Source organism: Antennarius striatus, chromosome 2 (assembly GCF_040054535.1).
Source record: "Antennarius striatus isolate MH-2024 chromosome 2, ASM4005453v1, whole genome shotgun sequence".
Classification (NCBI taxonomy): Eukaryota; Metazoa; Chordata; class Actinopteri; order Lophiiformes; family Antennariidae; genus Antennarius; species Antennarius striatus.
In genome coordinates, this window is record NC_090777.1 from 8,351,021 (window position 1) to 8,371,013 (window position 19,993).

A 19,993-nucleotide genomic window follows, 5' to 3' on the forward strand; every position below is an offset into this window, starting at 1 on the left:
GTTTTTCAGACACTCCAGACACATATGGGATCACTATGCTTGATCTCCTTCTCCTCTGTTCTCACTGGGTTATTTTCCTTTCTGGATCTTGTGTGAACCTTCACAGTTCCAGTCAGAAAATCCACAAGTTTTCTGTGCCCCTTTCAGGTGTTGGGTGTTTTTTTGCCTGGTCTTGGGTACTGGTTGGTAACTTGTCAGCCCTGTTTTGCAGGGTTCTGATGACGCTGAGTTTGTGCTCTAGTGGATGGTGACAGTCAAAAAGCAGGTACTGGTCGGTGTGTGTTGGTTTCCTGTATACCCCAACACTCAGACTTCTGTCATCTTTTATGCAGATCTCAAAATCTAAAAAAGACAAATTGTTGTCCTTTGCATCCTCTCTGGTGTACTTGATGTTGCTGTCCACTAAGTTGATGTGTTCGATGAAAGCTCGCACCTCGTGGATTTTGATCTTGACCCATGTGCCCTGAGTTCCCATTTTTCCGTGTACAAATTGGCCACAATTGGAAACACCGGAGAACCCATTGCACATCTGTGTTTCTGCCTTTCAAAGCTCCCTCTGTACTGGAAATAGGTGGTGTTCAGGCAGATGTCCAAAAGTTGGCAGATCTGTTCAGGGTTGAGGTTTGTCTTTTCACTGAGGGTGTTGTCCAGTAAAAGCCGTTACCTTACTGCTTCTGCCGCCTCGATTGGGGGAACACATGTGAATAAGGAGGTGACGAAGTAGGATACCATGGTCTCTGTATCCAGTCTCAGTCCTCTCACCTTAACCACAAGGTCCATGGAGTTTTGTATATGGTAGGGATTATTCCCCACTAGCGGGGCCAAAATGGTGGCAACGTGCTCAGCGATGTTATGTGACTTGAGTTGATGCTGCTGACAATAGGTCTGAGGGGGGCTCCTTCTTTACGAATTTTGGGGAGGCCATACATGCATGGGATGGTCAAGAACAGGTGTTTTTGCTGAAACCACACTATGTTCTTCTGCCGATAACCACAGAACCCAAGAGACATGAACATTCAGTCAAAATCCTCCAAAACGCTGGCAGTATGAGGAACTCTGCTCTGACAATGACTGACAACCAGTAAGTTAAATATGTATTATGATCAGTAGTAATAGTATGCTACCAATACTACAAGTGTACAAACAACACTACAAGTGTACAAACAACACTAATCTCTTCACTTTATAACAGATTATAATTTTGTTTACCACACTTACAGTTGGCTCTGTTTTGTTGACAGCAACATGCTCCGCAACAACATGAGGAGCCACAGTGTCCAGACTGCCATCCTCCACTCTTGATGAGGAGACCTTAGGGACCTTGGGTTTCTCTTCCACAACCCTGGGAGATTCCTTCACTGGCAGGTTGTGCTCAGTGTTGCTTGGCTGGCTCTTTTCCATGCAGGTGGGGATGGAGGACACAGCTACTTTGGCGCCACCCACTGCACCTTAAACAGAGGACAATGGCTCTGTGGTTAGAGGATGATGTGTTAAAGACATAACGTGGTCAACATGAATAATTTATAAACATTCAAATCGATTGTATGGCATCTGAAGTAGTTTCATGGCATATTCAAGAAAATCTGTTCCTGAAATTTGGAGTCTTATCAGGAGATTAAAGCAGAGTTAATTTTACCTCAATGAACTCTACTTTTGCTTTGTTTTGAAGCGTCCCTGGGATGTGCTTCAAAACAAATTTGGGCATCCCAACATGACGTTTATGCATCCCAATAGAATATATGATAGAAGACGTATGCAAAGATTTAGTTTTGCCAATAATACAATTTAAGAACTAAATAAACTTAATTTATAAATTTTATTAATAACAACTTCATAACTGTTTGAGTAAAAAGGAAAATAGTAAAATTATATATAAGTTTTATCAAAATGTTTAAGCCTGGAAGTCATTCTTGAAAAAAAAAGAGTTTTAAAAATATATACTGTAATAGTTTTCTTTTTCTTTCACGTTTGCTATTTACTCAATAGTTTTCTTTGCCTTTAATTCATACATTCTCCTGTGGACACTGCACCAAACTGAAAGAGCCTTCTCCAAACAATTTTTTTGTAAGCTGCACCTTCATTATTTTGTCTTGGGTGCTGATATTTCGATGTGCCTCATTTAGCTGTAAACAATCGCGTCCATTGCGGTACAAATGCTCAGATTTTTGCTTGGTTTCTTCTGTGTCTATATCCAAAATATCCAAAGTAATTTCTGTCTCTTTTTCATTAACTTTTTATTGTTTTTTATTCAAGAAAGCACTCTGTCACTTGGTTTTCCTGTAACTTTTGCATGTTTTTCAGAGGCGTGGTGATAATGTAAGACTAAGTCCTCGTTCTCTCACTTCAGTGTGTAAAATGAGCAGATGTCATGTTGCCGTTTGGCTGATTTTAGTTAAGTTGAAACACAAAGGTGAGTCTTGTGACGAGAAAGTTGCGCGAGACCAAAACATAATGGTGATTTCCGGTTTAAAAAATTTAAATGGAGAAATGGAAAAATTGTGGATATTTTTGTTGAACGGAAGTGTACTTTTCCCCATTATTATATTGGGGGAAAAGGTAGCATCGGTTTTTTTTTATAGTAAGTATTTAAAGATTGCGACCCATCACCTTGTCTGATGATCGTGCGTCCCTGTCAAAGAAAGGATGCACGCTAACAACAACACTGTTAAATTAATTTACACTTAGCTAATATCACAGTGCTGGCAAATTATCTGTTTGCATTTGCTAAACTGTGAAAGCGTGTTGTTTGTTAACAATGCACAGATGTGGCACTTGCTATCATAGCACGAACGTGGAGCTTGCCAACACCATGCTGATCTGGGCTTAACACTGCATAGATGTAGACCTTGTGTAGCAGCGGCCTCCAGCCCACCCCAGCGCTGGCTGTGCCTCTTCTTCAGGGCGATGTCAAGTCGGGACGGGGTGAAGGAGTAGGAACACTGCTCAGGCTGGATCAGGTTCCTGGACATATAAATGTAGAGGTCAGATTAAAACAGATGGGCATTCATTTTATAATAATTGACTAGTCACTGATTAATTTAAAAAAGTGATTAATATACATAATTAACCTAAATGCTGTTTTCCCCCTATTTTTACAAAGATTTTATTAATCCAGCACTTCTTCCAGGACGCATGTTAATGTAAGTGAGGTGATTATTACAATTTTTTTTTTAAATAATGAAAATCTCTTGAATCAAAAGCTGTGCCTATAAAGCAGGCTTATGAATATGATAGAAGTTAAATGTCTGATAATAATGTCAATGCATTCCACACCACTGAAAAATGAAAAAACAGTTTTCTTTCATAGCATTCACTTTGCGTCTTACATTTGAAACTCCCTCAATGTGACCGTATCAAAAGCTCATATTGCATTCTGTCATGGAGAATGGAAATTCTCCCCCTAAGGGACTTGACATTAAACTGCCCGTCATTCAAAAAAAAGATGACATTCTGATGAGGTCATGCTGAGGTCATTCCAATTCAATTCAATTCAGAAAACTTTATTAGTCCCAAAGGGGCAATTAAAAGCACATAAAGCAGAATAAGTGTAAAACATACAGTGTGAATGTAAACAGTGTGGATATAAACGATCAACATAAATAACAATTAAATAATAACAAATATAAATACAACGTTTATGTTAAACAATAATTCAAAACTTAGTCCTAAATCTAGTTAGTCCAGAACCTAATTTGTTCAAAACCTAATGGGTTAGTCAGTTCAGAAACTAGTTGGTTTAAAAATATATGTTATATCATAACAAATTATTTTATTATATGAAAATATATATTCCTAATACAGAGACAGTCACTAATGCTACTCAGAGAACCAAGGTTAATTAATAACCAGTAACCAGTAATTAATAATAAGTAACTTCATGTTTTAAGTTTATTCATAGCTCTTCTAACATTTACTTATTCTATCTTGTAGTTCTTGAAATATGGGCAAAAATATTGCCTGACGTGTACAAACAGACAAAAGTATGCCTTTTTTGGCTGGGGCATAGAAATACAGAGGATAAAAACATGAGCGGTTACCTGAGTTTGACTTGCCATTTGAAGACTGTGCTCGGTTCACAATTTGAATGAAGCCGCAGAAAATTTGCATCGCTGCAAAAGGTTAAAGACAAAATCATTTTTCACTTGTGTAAAACATGTCATAAGCCTTCATTATTAGTAGCATGTTCACATTAGCTACCTTGTCTGAAAGATGAGGGTGAAGTCCTGCTCCCTAAAGATGACCCTGGCTGTTTCCCTGCAGATTCCCTTCATGTAGATATTAACCACCATCAGGTCTGTGCCCTTCTCGTATGAATCATTCTTCACAGCCTGCAGGTTAACCATTGGCTCCAGCACTGCAAGGAATTATAGGTATCAACAAGCTTTTATCTAACTTACCACTGACAGATGAAGAGCAATAAACCTACACACACACACACACACACACACACACACACACACACACACACACACACACACACGCACACACACGTGGCATTGTTTCGATAAGCTTCTGCAGTGTCACAATATTTCAAGCCAGTGTTGCATAAATTTTTCATCAAGATCTTGCATTGATATATCTATATATATAGACCCTTTCCAAAAAATTAGAATGTCGTGGAAAAGTTGTTTAATTTCCGTAATTCCGTAACAAGGGCGGAGTTGTTGGAATGCTACTACACGAGTAATCCCAGAGAGAGGGGATATATGTTAGCCCAGTGTTCCAACATCCGTAACCGAAAACTGTTGTCACAACTAGAGATCGATGAAATACTACAACAATGCTACGGCAAGGGGGAGCCAGGACGCCAGGTCAGCGGGGGGATATCACCCCCCCAACAATCAGAGATTGGGTACCAAGCCCCAAGAGACATACACTGCCTCAATACAAGAGCTGCTGGCCTGAGAAGGAAGATCGTGACCCAAATGGAAACCTGGAGCCTCCGAAAAATACCGAAGCTAAGTTGTCAAGTACCTTCATCTGCTAGAAGATGTGAATGCTGCAATAAGAACCATCCCCACAGGGAACATAACTGAGACCAACAAGCTGATCCACAGTACAGCAACAGTAATCCTCAAGATGCTGGGATATAAGATCAACACAGGGCATAACAAACAATACCCTCCATGGAAGAGACGGTTAGAGGCCAAGATAAAGGCGACACGGAGAGAAGTCAGACAGCTAGCCGAGCTACAGAAGGGGAACATGGTGAATAGAGTGGAACCCAGGAAATACAGCAAGCTCTCCATACCTGAAGCACTCAAAACTGCCAGAGACTAACGGCTCTGGCTACCCGACTGAAGAGATACACCAAGGAGATAGAGACCAGGAGAATAAACAACACCTTCTCCACTCAACCAGCAAAGGTGTACTCTCAGTGGCAGGGAAAGCATCCGGCCAGACCCACCAAGAGCTGAGGTGGAGAAATACTGGAAGGGCATATAGGAAAGAGAAGCATCACGCAACACCGATGCCCAGTGGCTAGTGGACCCGAGGACTGACCACAGCTGCCTCCCAAAACAAGAACCAGTAACCATCTCAATGGCAGACATCCAAGAAAGAGTGTCAAAGATGAAGAGTTGGTCAGCACCGGGCCCGGATATGATCCATACATACTGGGTAAAAAATCTGACAGCACTCCACGAGTGTCTAGCGGCACAGATGAACCAGCTGCTGAGGGATGGGACGCACCCACAATGGTTGACTGAAGGCAGGACAGTCCTGATCATGAAAGACCCACAGAAGGAATCTACCCCATCCAACTACCGGCCAATAACCTGTCTCAGTACTACATGAAAGCTCCTGTCAGGCATCATGGCGGCTAAGATGAGTAGGCACATGGATCAATATATGAGCGGGGCACAGAAAGGAGTTGGTAGTAACACCAGGGGAGCCAAGCACCAGCTACTGGTGGACAGAGCAGTACACAGAGACTGTAAGAATAGGCAGACCAACTTGTGCACCGCCTGGATAGATTACCAGAAAGCCTACGACTCAATGCCACACACGCGGATACTGGAATGTCTGGAACTGTACAGTATAAGATCAACAGGACACTAAGAGCCTTCATCAAGAACTCAATGGGGAAGTGGAAGACAACCCTGGAGACTAACTCCAAGCCAATTGCCCAAGTTAACATCAAGTGTGGCATATACCAAGGGGATGCACTATCACCACTGCTGTTCTGCATAGACCTGAACCCCCTCAGTCCCATCATCACAAAGAGTGACTACGGATACCGATTCTGAAGTGGGACAACAATCAGCCATCTCCTCTACATGGATGACATCAAGCTGTATGCCAGGAATGAGAGAGAAATTGACTCTCTGATCCACACCACCAGGATCTATAGCGACGACATAGGGATGTCATTCGGATTAGACCAATGTGGCAGGATGGTATCAAGAAGAGGCAAGATGATCAGAACTGAAGGGGTCGACCTACCGGGGGGTAGAATAGAAGACATCAAGGACAGCTACAAATACCTTGGAATCCCACAGGCTAATGGCAACCATGAGGACGCTGCAAGGAAGTCATCCACAGCCAAATACCTCCAGAGAGTAAGGCAAGTCCTGAGAAGTCAGCTGAATGGCAAGAACAAGGACTGAGCCATCAACATGTATGCACTGCCTGTCATCAGATACCTCGCTGGGATCATAAGCTGGCCAAAGGAGGAGATAGAAGCCACAGACATCAAGACGAGAAAGCTCCTCACCGTGCATGGAGGGTTTCACCCCAAGTCCAGCATCCTGAGGCTGTACACTAAGCGGAAAGAGGGAGGCCGAGGACTAGTGAGCATCAGGGCCATTGTCCAGGATGAGACATCAAAAATCCAAGAGTACATCAGGAAGATGGCCCCAACTTATGAACTGCTCAGTGAATGCCTTAGGCAGCAGAAACCTGAGGAGGAAGAGGAGGAGGACGAGACAACATGGAGGGACAAGCCCCTACACGGCATGTACCACCGTCAGAGGAAGTGGCTGATATCAAGAAGACCTACCAATGGCTGAATAAAGCTGGACTGACAGACAGCACAGAGGCACTGATCATGGCAGCACAAGAACAGGCCCTAAGTACAAGGGCAATAGAGGCCAATATCTACCACAGTAGATCTGACCCAAGGTGCAGGCTATGTAAAGAAGCCCCAGAGTCAGTCCAGCATGTGGTAGCAGGGTGTAAGATGCTCGCAAGCTCAGCATACATGGAAAGGCACAACCAAGTAGCTGTGATAGTGTACAGGAACATCTGTACCCAGTATGGACTAGAAGTACCCAAATCCCAATGGGACATACCACCAAAGGTGGTTGAGAACGGCAAGGCTAAAATCCTGTGGGACTTCAGCTTCCAGACAGACAAAAAACTGCTGGCTAACAAACCGGACATAGTGGTGATGGACAAAGACCAGAAGAGAGCAGTGGTGATAGATGTGGCAATTCTAGCTGACGCCAACATCAAGAAGAAGGAACATGAAAAGATCGAGAAATATCAAGGGGTTGAGAGACAGCTGGAACAGATGTGGAAGGTCAAGGTTAATGTGGTCCCCGTGGTAGTAGGTGCACTTGGGGCAGTGACCCCCAAACAGGAAGAGTGGCTCCAGCAGATTCCTGGAACAGCATCTGAAGCTTCAGTCCAGAAGAGCGCAGTCCTAGTAACAGCTAAGATACTGCGCAGAACCCTCAGACTCCCAGGCCTCTGGTAGAGGACCCAAGCTTGAGAATGACACACAGATACCACCCCACAAGGGTGAGAGGGACTTTGTGTGTGTGTGTGTGTATTTATTAGGGCTGTCACTTTAACGCGTTAATTAGATTGATATATTACGCTGCAAATTAACGCGCTATAAAAATTAACGCAATTAATCACGAGTGGCAAGTCAATGTGCAAGCATTTTAAATTTGGCCCATTGAGGGACCCATAGGCTGCAATAACATAACTTCGTACCTGTGCCACTAGTCAAAGCAGGGTGACTGACAACAGAGATGGACGCGACACAGGAGAGCGAGGCAAGCCCACTCAGATCTTTGGGAGGAAAGTTTATTTATAAAAAGAACAAAGACGGGACTATCAACAAAAACGCAGTGATTCTGCGATGCCAATCTGCGCTGTAGAGGCCTCAGTCAGTCTGCCCCAGGCCAGCTGTGGCTACACACGTAGCTTACCATCACCAAGTATGACTGACGAATGAATGAATAATGGATCCAAGGTAAAGAGTCTGAGTGTTCAGAAAAGCGCTATATAAATCTAATCCATGATTATTAGTATTATTAAAGTTATTATTATTTGTACCTTTTGTGAAAGAGAATTTTCACCAAAGCAGCTCCAGCCTAACTTATCATTTAAATACAAAATATGTCAAGGACACAGAGTTGAACGTTAGCTTACCATTTTAAAGGAGAAGCCTGTTGGCATCTTGCTATTGATGTTGCCTAATTTAGAGGCATGTTATACTATTCATTTTGAATTGCTGTATTGAGTCAGCATTAGTATTTATTTTGATAGAGAGTCTGCTTATGTGCCTATTTGACACTCAGTCTTATTTTACTTCTGAATTTTATTTTAATGTATTTTTATCGCATTTTTGAGAAATGCACCTGGCCTAATTGGTCTGCTGATGTACTTGGCCTTTTTTCTTTTGAATTTCATTTATAAAGCACACTTTACCAACAAAAGTGTGGATTTCAAATCTTTTCTTGGTGCATTCTATTGATTAGTCATGCACTACAATTTTGTGATGTCCTAGAATTCAAATTCTTTATTTGGGGGCCTTTAGCAGGTATGAGATTAAATTAAATTAATAACAAATCCTGTAATTAATTAGATCATTTTTTAATCGCCTGACAGCACTTTATATATATATATATATCTTTTTTTGCCCGTCTAGAGAGCCCAAACATGGGACATTGAAAGGTGTCTGTGTGAGATCTCAATTATCTCAGTCATGCTTATCAAAAGTTGTTTAAATCAATTGGCTGGACTCTGAGGGAGTTCCTTGTAAAAGTTTCTCCTCTCATCAAAGAGGCTCCCCAACTTTGACATGTCAAACTTTTGACTTGTCAAAATTGAGAAGCCATCTCAATCAAATCAAATAATTGCAAAGTGGCTGTGAAATATGGTGTCAGAGTTTAATGTACGGTGATGTACTGTAGTTATTTTCTGTATAAAAATAAAATTAGGTGTTCAAAAAGTCTTTTTCAAACTTGAGTCTGGAAAAAGAGGGGATCGTCTTTTAATCAGGGTCGTCTTATATTCGGGCCAATACAGTATAAGACGCATCGGATTATAAGGCGCACTGCAGGTTACTGAGAAAATTATAGGCTTTTAGGTGTGCCTTATAGTGCGGAAAATACTGTATAGAGTATGTGTCAATTATATAACTGTCTCTTTTCTCTTTAATGTTTCGGGGAATTGGGTTCTCAGTTAAATTTAGAAATTGAATCAAGTGAAATAAACCGGACTAACCAGAATTGCCTAATTTGATATGCTTGCTCTAAAATGTCCTTGGTTGAATACAGGTCATAACTGTTATTGTTGTATCCATCTGACAAATCAATTTTGTGCCAATGTGGGATTCACTTGCTGCATTTCAAAGAAAAGCAGAAAGTGCACAACCAAACAATAAGTTATAAGACAAAAACATATATGAAATAATAATTGAAATAATTGAATCATATTGGTTTCTGCATTTGCAGAACTTTCTCAACCAACCTTCCTGTAGCTTTAATTCCTGAGGAAGCTCCTCCTTCAACTGGTCCTGCTTCTCTTCTTCATCACAGCTGCCAAGCTTCAGGGTTAGGTTGGGTGACTGGCCTCGTGCAGATAGTCCAGTAGCTGCTACTGATGGTACCTTTCTTGATTCAAGCTTCTGGTGGATCTCAGTATCTTGAATTAATTTCGGCTCAACAGGCTTTTTTTCTGGCTTGCTGTCAATTCTATGACCTGGTGGATCTGGGGTGGAGTCCAACTTGTTGCTGAAGCTGTCACTGGTGCTGACTGGAGCTGGTGATTGACTGTCACGATTATGTGTTCTATACTGGTGTGAAGACGGACCTTTCCTTCCTGCCACCTGAATTACAGAAAACATGTTAGGCGAATACTTGAGAATTACTTTCACACAGTTTGGCCATACAGACACTGAAGGCTCAAATGAATTTATGATAACTAAAATCTATACTAAAGGATACTCCAACTTCCAGCAGCATAACCCCAGTTCCACATCTGTCTCTCATTATTCCAAGCATCAAGATGTACTTCAGCTACTTGACTCATGTACATCGGAAGATCATTCTTCCAAAATTGCCAACTTTTTGAGGGTACAGTGAAAACTATTAAAACTGACAAAGATGAATGTTCAATAAAATTAAAGTGAAGAATGAAAGTAGTCAAGTAGTTTTAGGTGTTTTTATTTGCTAAGAACGATATATAAAAAGGTAATGTGTAATAAAATGGAAAGAACAGGAAAGGTACGGTGTACAAACCACAGAACAGTTTAAAAAAACAAAACAAAAAAAAAACACAGTAGTCCCAGTCTTTACTTTGGTAGTGGGCCACAAGGCCAAAGCATTTTCTATTTTGACCAGGCAGAGGCTAAGAATAAGCTAGACATTTTCACGCCCCGTTGATCTCTTACAGCAGGGGTCCCCAACCCCTGGGTCATGTACCGGTACCGGTCCGTGGGTCATTTGGTATCGGACCTTACAGAAAGAAAAAATATTTACCAGTACTTCCGTATTATTCAATTACCCAATTCTATGTTACATTGTATAAGCGAAATACAGTGATACCTCTGTACTCGACCATAATCCGTTCTGAGGTGGCGGTTGAGCACCGATTTGTTCGAACACCGAAACCAATTTTCCCATAAGAAATAATGGAAAGTATTTTAATCCGTTCTTACCATTTAGAAAAATACCTAAAATATTATAAGAACGTGTATCTAAACAACAATGAAGACGTAAATGTCCACAAGCAGTACATGATAAAGATAAAGCATTATAAACCATTTTGTATAATTTACTTCCGTTTCGGAGAGTGGTTGATGGCACTAGCGTCATCATGGAAGGGGAATCCCTTCCATGATGACGCTAGGTAACGCGCCTCCAGGGGTTTTCTCCCTTCTCTCTCTCTTCCGTGGAGGTGAATCTGGCTGGGCAGTAGCCTTCCTCTATTCTTTAAGAAGGAACCTGTCCATTGTCAGTTGCTTCTGCTTCAAGATAGTGGAAATGGTTGACTTTGCCATTTCGTACTGCAACGCGAGGTCGGACACTCGTACACCACTTTCATATTTTGCTATAATTTCCGTACGTCTTTGCGTACGTAATTTGCTTACGTGTTACTCCGCTGGTATTCTGAGTCGAACTGACGCTTACCCGCTGGCCGAGGAGCGCAGCCGTGGAGCGCGTTCGGGTCGATTCGGCTAGTCGAATACCGAAAATCTGTTCGGGGTCCGAAACATTTTCTCCTCGAATTTTTTGGTCGAGCACCGATTTGGTTGAGTATAGAGGCGGTCGAGTACAGAGGTATCACTGTAATGCATGGCTAGATCGCACTTCAAATGCAGAGTAAACAGTTTGCTAGGTTTGGCAGTAAAGAACCTAATTGTATAAAACTGGAAAGACAAGAAAGGGGTCACGGTGACTTAAGGGTGGTGACGAAGGTTTGGATGTCTGTCTGGAAATCCAATGTTTCATGTTTTCCCATCAAGAAAAAATCACACACACCCACACATGCACATATACACACAAATGTGGACCTGCGAGTTTAAAAGGGTTAAGGCCTATGAGTTCAGGAATGCTTCCCGATTTATCTGTACTGATGGGCTGAGAATCAATTAAAGAATTTGCGTTTTGGCTGCAAACCATTCTCTGTTGTACCTACATTTTATTTCAGTTTTTGCTGGAATAAAACACTTTCCAACATCCTTATATGTCAGTGATCTCCAACCACCAGGTCAGAACCCGATACCTGGTCGCGGGACATGAGGTACCGGCAGCACTGACCGTTTGACTTTTTTTTAATATTTATTACCAATCTAAAGATGTTTTATTTTGAAAAGTGACATCTGTGTGGAATGACACACAATTATGTCAAGCTTGGCAGGTCTTGGTCACGTGAAAGGTTATCAGCCGTTACCCCTAAATTAAGCGCCGACAACTGCGCAAGTGTTCTGGATTAAAGTCAAGGCAGATTATCCTGAGATCACCCAAAAAGTATCAAAAACCCTGCCTCCATTTCCAACTTCTCGTCTTTGCAAAGTGAGATTTTCTGCAGCAAAGAAAACCAAACTGCAGAGAAGAACGTCCAGAACACACTTCAGGTGTCATTGTCTCCCTTTACCCCTAGATCAGCGGTCCCCAATCACTAGTTCTTATTATTGTAATAATTATTAATTGATTGACTTGTTCACTCTATTGGAAATGATCAGTATTTCTCCTACGTTAAATGCATTGATTGTAAGTTGCTATATTAAAACCTCATCAGTGCAGCCACTCAAATCGAGTTTTTAATATTATTTCTTACAATTATTTCATTTACAGGGATATTATCAATTTATGAAAAAAAGTTTTTATTTTGTGTTGATGTCTGCATTTTACATAAAACCACTGCAGATGATTTATTATTAGAATACAGCTGTCCTGGCATCATTAAACGATTATCAAGCAAACGGAGGCCGGTCCGTGAAAATTGTCTTAGATGAAACCGATCCGTGGCGCAAAAAACATTTGGGACCGCTGTCTTACAGCACATGTAAAACTTTCCCGTGGGTCAAATGTGGCCCGCCATGTCATTTTATGTGGGTTGCAAGAGCATAAAAGTTCAGAGTGTCTAAAAATAGGTCAAAAGTGTGCTCCCCCCCCCCCACAATGCAGTAATTAAGCCCATTTTAACTTTGGCAAAAACATTTTGAACCAAGTTAATGTCCTAACTTGTGTTTGATGTTATTTTTCTGTATTCACTTGGACAGTTTGATCCTTGATTAATGGAGTTATGTGGGTTTCATAACCTGACAAATTAAAAGGGATTTAAGTTATAAGAGCAAAAAGCAAATATAATTTTTGTTCAAAGTCGAAGTCTAATATATTGTCAAATGTACCATATATGCACGACATACAGCACAGATTAAATTGCAGTCCTCTCAGACTCACGGTGCAACTGACAGTACAACACAGGCAGTACAACAAGCAGTACAGCACAGTCAGAACAGCAGGCAGTACAACAGGTAGTACAACAGGCAGTATAACACAACGTATAAGACAAAACACAAAAGGACAGTAAACAACTCTATACACTCTGTAATCCCGTAAGGGAAAGTGACGTGTGCGCAGTCCCTGAGTTAACGGGGGGGAGGAGATACCGTTCAAGGCTATGGCAGGGGGCAGAGAAGGGAGAGAGTTGAGCCTCCTGACTGCCTGGTGAAAAAAAACTGTCCTTGAACCTGTTGGTTCTGGCCCGCAGACTCTGCAGTCTCCTCCCTGATGGCAGCAAATGAAAAGGCTGTGAGAGGCGTGGGTGGGAACACCTGCAATCCTGATGGCTTTGCTGGAGAGGTGGGTCTTATAAATGTCTGTGAGGGAAGGGAGAGAGACACAAGAGACACAATCTTTTTAGCTGCTCTCACGATGCATTGCAGGGTCTTGAGGCAGGAAACGGTGCAGGCACCGTACCACACCGTGATGCAGCTGGTCAGGATGCTCTCGGTGGTGCCTCTGTAGAAGGTGAGCGTGATGGGGGGTGGGGCTCTTGCTCTCCGCAGTTTGCGGAGGAAGTAGAGTCGCTCTTGGGCTTTTTTGGCCATTGATGCAGTGTTGCAGCCCCAGGACAGGTCCTCGGAGATGTGCACACACATGGTGTCCAGCTGACCTTTTCCACTGCAGCACCGTCGATTGTTGAAGTCCACAACAATCTCCTTCGTCTTCTCCACATTCAGACGGGGATTGTTGGCCTTGCACCACATAGCCAGTCGTCTCACCTCATTTCTGTAGGCTGTCTCATCGTTGTTGTTGATGAGACCCACCGCTGTCATGTCGTCTGCAAACTTTATGAAAAGATTGGATCTGGAAGTTGGTGTGCCGTTGTGGGTCAGCAGAGTGAAGAGGTGGGGCCTCAGTACACATCCTTGGGGGGCCCCCATGTTGAGCGTGATGGTGCTGGAGGTGTTGGTGTCGACTCTAACTGCCTGTGGTCTCCCTGTCAGGAAGTCTAGCAGCCAGTTGTATATGGAGGTATTGAGTCCAAGCTGGTCTATTTTATAGATGAGCTGCTGGGGGACGATTGTGTTGAATGCTGAGCTGAAGTCGATGAACAGCATTCTGGCGTATGAGTCTTTGAGTCAGCCAGGCTCAGGGAGATGTTGATATCTGTGAAGACATCTGTGAGCGTGTCAGCACAGTCTCTTAGGATATTACCAGGAATGCTGTCAGGACCCGGGACTTTCCGTGCATTGGTCCTTCTGAGGGCTTGCCCAACGCTGTCTGGAGAAAGCATCAACATCTGGTGGCCAGGAGGGGGTGGAGTCTTTTGTGCTGGGATGCTGTTGTCTGCCTCAAACTGCACAAAAAAGTAATTTAGCTGATTTAGCAGAGTGGTGGAGCTGCCGCAGGACTGCGGAAGGGGCTTGTAGTCCATAATGGACTGAATCCCCCGCCACAGGTTCCTGGTGTCTCTGCTGTTGCTGAAGTGGGTGGCGATCCTCCTGGAGTACTGTCTCGTGGCCACTGTGATGCCTCCTGACAGGTGGGCCCTAGCTGTCCTTAGGCCCACCTCTTCCCTTGCGCTGAAGGCCGCGTTTTATGCTTTCAGAAGCCTGTGGACTTCCTCTTTCACCCATTGCTTCTGGTTGACCCGAATGGAGATGGACCTGGTGACCATGACATCATCCATGCATTTCCTCATGTAAGCAGTGACGCTCCGTGTACTCCTGGAGATCTCTGATGTCATTGTGGGTGGCCGCATCTTTGAATATGTTCCAGTCTTAGGTGGAAAAGCAGTCCTGGAGTTCCTCTGAAGACCCCTCAGACCACACTCGTATCTGCTTTTTCGCAGGTCTGACAACTCTAACGAGCGGTCTGTATGCCGGCATTAGCATAACAGTTAAGTGGTCTGACGCCCCAAGGTGGGGGAGGGCGCGAGCTTTGTAGGCATTTTTATGTGTCGTGTAGACATTGCCCAGGATGTTAGCTTTTCTGCTGGCAAAGTTGATAGTATGTCCATGTATTTGGGAAACATACTCTTGGGGTTTGCATGGTTCAAGTCCTCCGCCAGAATGAGGAAGGCATGTGGGTGGGCTGTCCGCTGCTCACTGATATGATGGTCGAGTTTATTCCATTCCTCACTCCTCTATTGCTGTTGCTGGAGGTGGGAGGGATGTATACTGCTACCAGCAATATGGCAGAAAACTCCCTTGGTAGGCCGAATGGCTGGCATCTGACGATTATAAACTCCACCAGAGGAGAGCAGTGTGTGCAGACCACAGCAGCGTCACGGCACGTCTCCCACCCCCCCCATTGTTGGTGAAACATGGCTCACCAACCATGTTGGTGAGCCATGTTTCCACAAACACAAAGACGCAACACTCATCCACAGACTTAAATGATGACTGGAGCAGGTGGATGTAATCCAGTTTATGATCCAGGAAGCGTATATTGGTGAGTGGGATAGTCAGGATAGCTGGCCGGTGAGAGTTAGCCGTTAGACTAGCCCGGGTGCCTCCGCGCTTGCCCCTCCACTGCTTTCGCATGTTCCATCTGTGGTTCTTTCACTGCGGGCTGAGTGCAGGAGTGGGGTTCGGTGGTTGAGCAGGCCTCTGGAGCAGGCCGCACTCGCGTAGCAGTTTCGCGTCTGCTAGTTTTAAGTCCAAAAAAGTTCTTCTGCGCATGTTGAGCAGAAACTCACAGGAGTATGAGTGCCTTGGGTTAGCCATTTTGCTGATGTGGCCCTCAGTAAAAATGAGTTTGGCACCTTGTCTTACAGTGTACAGAATAACTGCATTCTTCCCTAGGATCGGATGCATTTTGATTATTTAAACGATGGAAAAGTGTGTTACAATGCCACCTATTTAAAATGCATCTCTATTGAATTTCAGAAGGCTCAGGCCCTGTCCACACGTAGACGGATCTTTTTGAAAACGCAACTATTTTTCCCCCTCATAGAAAATAATTTGCATCTACACAACATTGTTTTCAAAAAAACAATCAACACTTTTATAAGCAGAAAAACTCCTTAACAACTCAGTTAACGACAGAAGCGAGGAACGGGACATGTGGAAATTCACACTGTTCCTCCTGCAGGACAACCTCCATCAAAGAGTTCTCCCACCAGCAGGCAGCGGTACCCAAAACGGCCGGCTTTCGTCTGTGCTCAATGGGCAGCAGATGCATTTGGGCTTAAAACAACAAGATTAATTAAAATGACTGGATAATTGTTGCCGCCAACACAGTTTTAACGACGTCCATTCTGTCTGTACATGTAAACACGGGTCACATACACCAGACAACACTACAGTTTTTGTCGCAGGGAGACGCACCAGTACAGAATTTTTTTTGGTTACAGCATTCACATGACAACGCATACCTGGCGTTTTCAACTCGGATATATGCGGTGTCGTGTGGACGAAAGGCCTACCCGGAGGAAAAACGTTGCATTTTTGAAAAGATCCGGCTACATGCACCACCTTACCCCTCTGCATGCTGTCTGAAGAGCGTCTGTGGAAGAAGGAGTTGAAACTGCATAGTCCACCCGTAAAACAACGCCTTAGTGAACATTTTCTAAAACCAATAAAGATGAAGTGCATCTTTGAAGTGGTAATGTTATGCAAACATTGGTAGGTCAGTTATTTTAAAAATTGACTATAAATTAATGCACTTCATTAAGTCATCCTCTTCTTGTTTAATGGGTACCAAACAAACAATCCTGAAAACCTACGGGAAAAACTGCACATTAATCATTCGATAATAATTAACCTCGTTTGACCGTTAATACCAATCCATCAATCAATAATTGTGTTAGAAAACTTCTTTGGATATTGAATTTGTTGATATTAAACAACAACAATAATAATAATAATAATTTTATCTTATATGGACAATATCTGATGGTAGTTGAAATCTCTCATATTTAGTACAACTAGCAGCTTACTTTTAACATCTAAATTGATTTATGTGAACTATGCAACTATTAACTTTTAATCTGTCCAATTCAGTGTTATTCAGTGAAACCTACAGTCATAAATATGTCACCAACTGACCTTTTCCATGTAGCCTAAATTTTACACAGCAAATACAGGTGTCTGTGGAATGTTCTGGTGTGTTTAGTTAGTAACAAGATGTTGAATCATTTCTCACCTGAGTGTTCTTGATATGACTATCAGCAGTGACAGCAGCTTCTGGTTTACGCTCCTGGTTTTTGCCTTGTATCTCCAAACAGTCATCTCTATCGCTGGATTGTGTTTGTGGGTTCCAACAAGTCAGCTGGTGTACATATAGTGCTTTACTATTATCCCCTGTTGACTTGACAATGGGTGTGTTCCCAACAGCTGGAGATATGGCCTCCTTGGAGGTCTGGGGTGGCCGTTCAATTGTGCGCTTTGCGATGGGGTCCCGAGACTGCTGCTCACCTGTCAGCACTGAGAAGGGCTTGATGGTAGTAGTTGTGACTCCCCCAGCTCCTGTTACCCCTACAGAGCCTGTAGCAGTTGCCTGATTTCTTGTGCAGCGCTCGACGCCCCGCTCAGAATTGGTGCTGCTGCTGCATCTACTTTCACTGTGTGCCGGTGAGGAGGGAGGGTGAGGCTTTAGCTGTGACTGAGGGGAGGACAGTTTGGGTTTTTCTGATGAATCCAAGGCAGCAGGGCTCACTTGCATCTCGTTGTCCTTTTTGGTCTTTTTGGGTAATGCCACCTTATCCTTCTTGTTTGACTGAAGCACAATACAGGAAAAACTTATTTTAAAGATGTAGACAGCACTAAAGAAAAGATAAATGAGCTTAAAAAACTTCACACAATGACACATTATGCAAAATGAAGATGAAGCCATTCATCGTATGTGACTCACTTCAAGCGAAGGCCAGCTGTGGAAGGGAATCTTCTTCTGCATTATGACATGCAGGAACCCTCCTTTCTCCTTGTACTGGACTCGACTACAAGAGGCCTCAATTTCCTGCTGCAACTGACAGCTCCACTCTCGCCCATCTGAAAATAAAATCCATGAAAAATGTTTTAATGCATAACTGCACACAAACACTCAAACAGCAGCAAGGACATACATACATGATTTTAACATGTATAATAACTTGTAATTTACTACTGTGGTTCATAACTTCTTCAAGCTTGTTCATCCATTATTTTTGTGGGGTTTTTATTTTATAGCCTTTAGCCTCTTTCTGCTCCAGTAGTTTCTGTTTATTATACATGTAGAGGCTAAGCAACACTTAAAGCCACTGAAGTTTCCACCGCTCCTGAGTAGTTGATGCGCTTCTTTAATTAAAGTCCAACACACCAACCTTTTGCTTGAATTTTCTGTTTATTTACCATGTAACTTGTCCATTAGTTAGATAGATCACATCAAAACATCACAATAATCAGCATCCAACGGTCATAATCAATATGCAGTCAACAATCAAAAAACTATTAATGCTTCCGGGTGGAGTACCCCACCCAGCCAACAACTGGTTCCTATTTATACCTGTTGACCAATTATCGCCAGGAGATCCAAACCATCATTTAGCCCCTACAATACATGTATCACAAGTTTATGTAGCCGCAAGAGTCTGGAGGGAGAGGAGGGAGAGTCTGACCTACAGTATACAGGTTGGCAAGACAGAGACAGAGATGGGAGGACGTGCAGCAGGTTAGGGGTGATTAAGGATAGGGATGGAAGTCTATTGACAGGTGCCAGTAGTGCGAAGGGAAGATGGAAAGAGTACTTTGAAGAGTTGATAAACGAGGAAAATGAGAGTGAAAAAAGACCAGGAAGTAGCAAAGATTAGTCAGGATGAAGTGAGGAGGGCACTGAAGAGGATGAAAAGTGGAAAGGCACTTGGTCCTGATGATATACCTGTGGAGGTATGGAAATGTCAAGGAGAGGTGGAAGTAGAGTTCCTGACTAGGTTGTTCAACCTTGTAGATATGGAGAAAGCTTATGACAGGGTGTCCAGAGAGTAACTGTGGTATTGTATAAGGAAGTCTGGAGTGGCAGAGAAGTACGTTAGAGCGGTGAAGGACATGTATGAGGACTGTAGGACAGTGGTGAGGTGTGCTGTAGGCATGACAGATGAGTTCAAGGTGGAGGTGGATCAGCTCTGAGCCCCTTCTTGTTCGCTATGGTGATGAACAGACGAGGTTAGACGGGAATCTCCATGGACTATGGTGTTTGCAGATGACATTGTGATCTGTAGTGACAGGGCTCGAAATTGCGACCATTTTGGTCGCATATGCACCCAAAGTTTTATCAGTGCGACTATTAAATATATTTGGGAGCACCGCTGCGACAAGGGAAAAAAATCTGGTGCGCCTTTTATTTCCACTTCTCTCTTGCTCTTTCTCTCTCTCAATAAAGTTAATACTCCCTCCCTCTTTGTGCGCGCAACATTAATATAACAGTCAGCAATAGTTTCCTATCAAACGTGGGCTTTCATATGCTCAACTGTGCTTGCTGGTTTTAGATAGGTCAAGGTTGTTTTAAATCCCTTCCCACACACTTCCTCCATTGCGCTCTGTAATGTCACGTGACCTGTCCTGCTACACAACATGTGGACTCCGTTTGAGGGAGGAGGACGCTGAAAGCTAAGCTAACACTGCTTTTTTAAACAAAATGAAATGTACGATTGGGGATTATTTCGGTCAGAGTCCAAGAAATATTTTGGAAACGGAAACGGAAGGAGCTAGCCTTCACTAAATTCAAGCCACTTCTTAGTCTACAAAGAAAGAATGGCATGGACATCAACATAACTTACGCCAATGACAAATCCTGAACCCCAGAACTGTTGAAAACCTTATTCTGAT

The 19,993-nt window shown here is 43.0% G+C and overlaps 1 protein-coding gene across 4 annotated transcripts in view; it reads right to left on the bottom strand.

The window, feature by feature from the left end:
- usp19 (ubiquitin specific peptidase 19) overlaps positions 1-19,993 on the bottom strand; it is a 64,461-nt gene that overhangs the window by 34,134 nt on the left and 10,334 nt on the right. For 2 of the 4 annotated variants that reach the window (XM_068304523.1, XM_068304506.1), the window contains exons 4-10: positions 18,045-18,181; positions 17,337-17,909; positions 9,706-10,063; positions 4,198-4,354; positions 4,038-4,109; positions 2,846-2,961; positions 1,219-1,442 (exon numbers count right to left, since the gene is read on the bottom strand). In XM_068304523.1, coding sequence (XP_068160624.1) covers positions 1,219-1,442; positions 2,846-2,961; positions 4,038-4,109; positions 4,198-4,354; positions 9,706-10,063; positions 17,337-17,909; positions 18,045-18,181 — 1,637 coding nt within the window. Of the gene's footprint in view, positions 1-1,218; positions 1,449-2,845; positions 2,962-4,037; positions 4,110-4,197; positions 4,355-9,705; positions 10,064-17,336; positions 17,910-18,044; positions 18,182-19,993 lie in introns of all 4 variants that reach the window. The other 2 variants (XM_068304515.1, XM_068304499.1) reach the window with 1 other exon arrangement.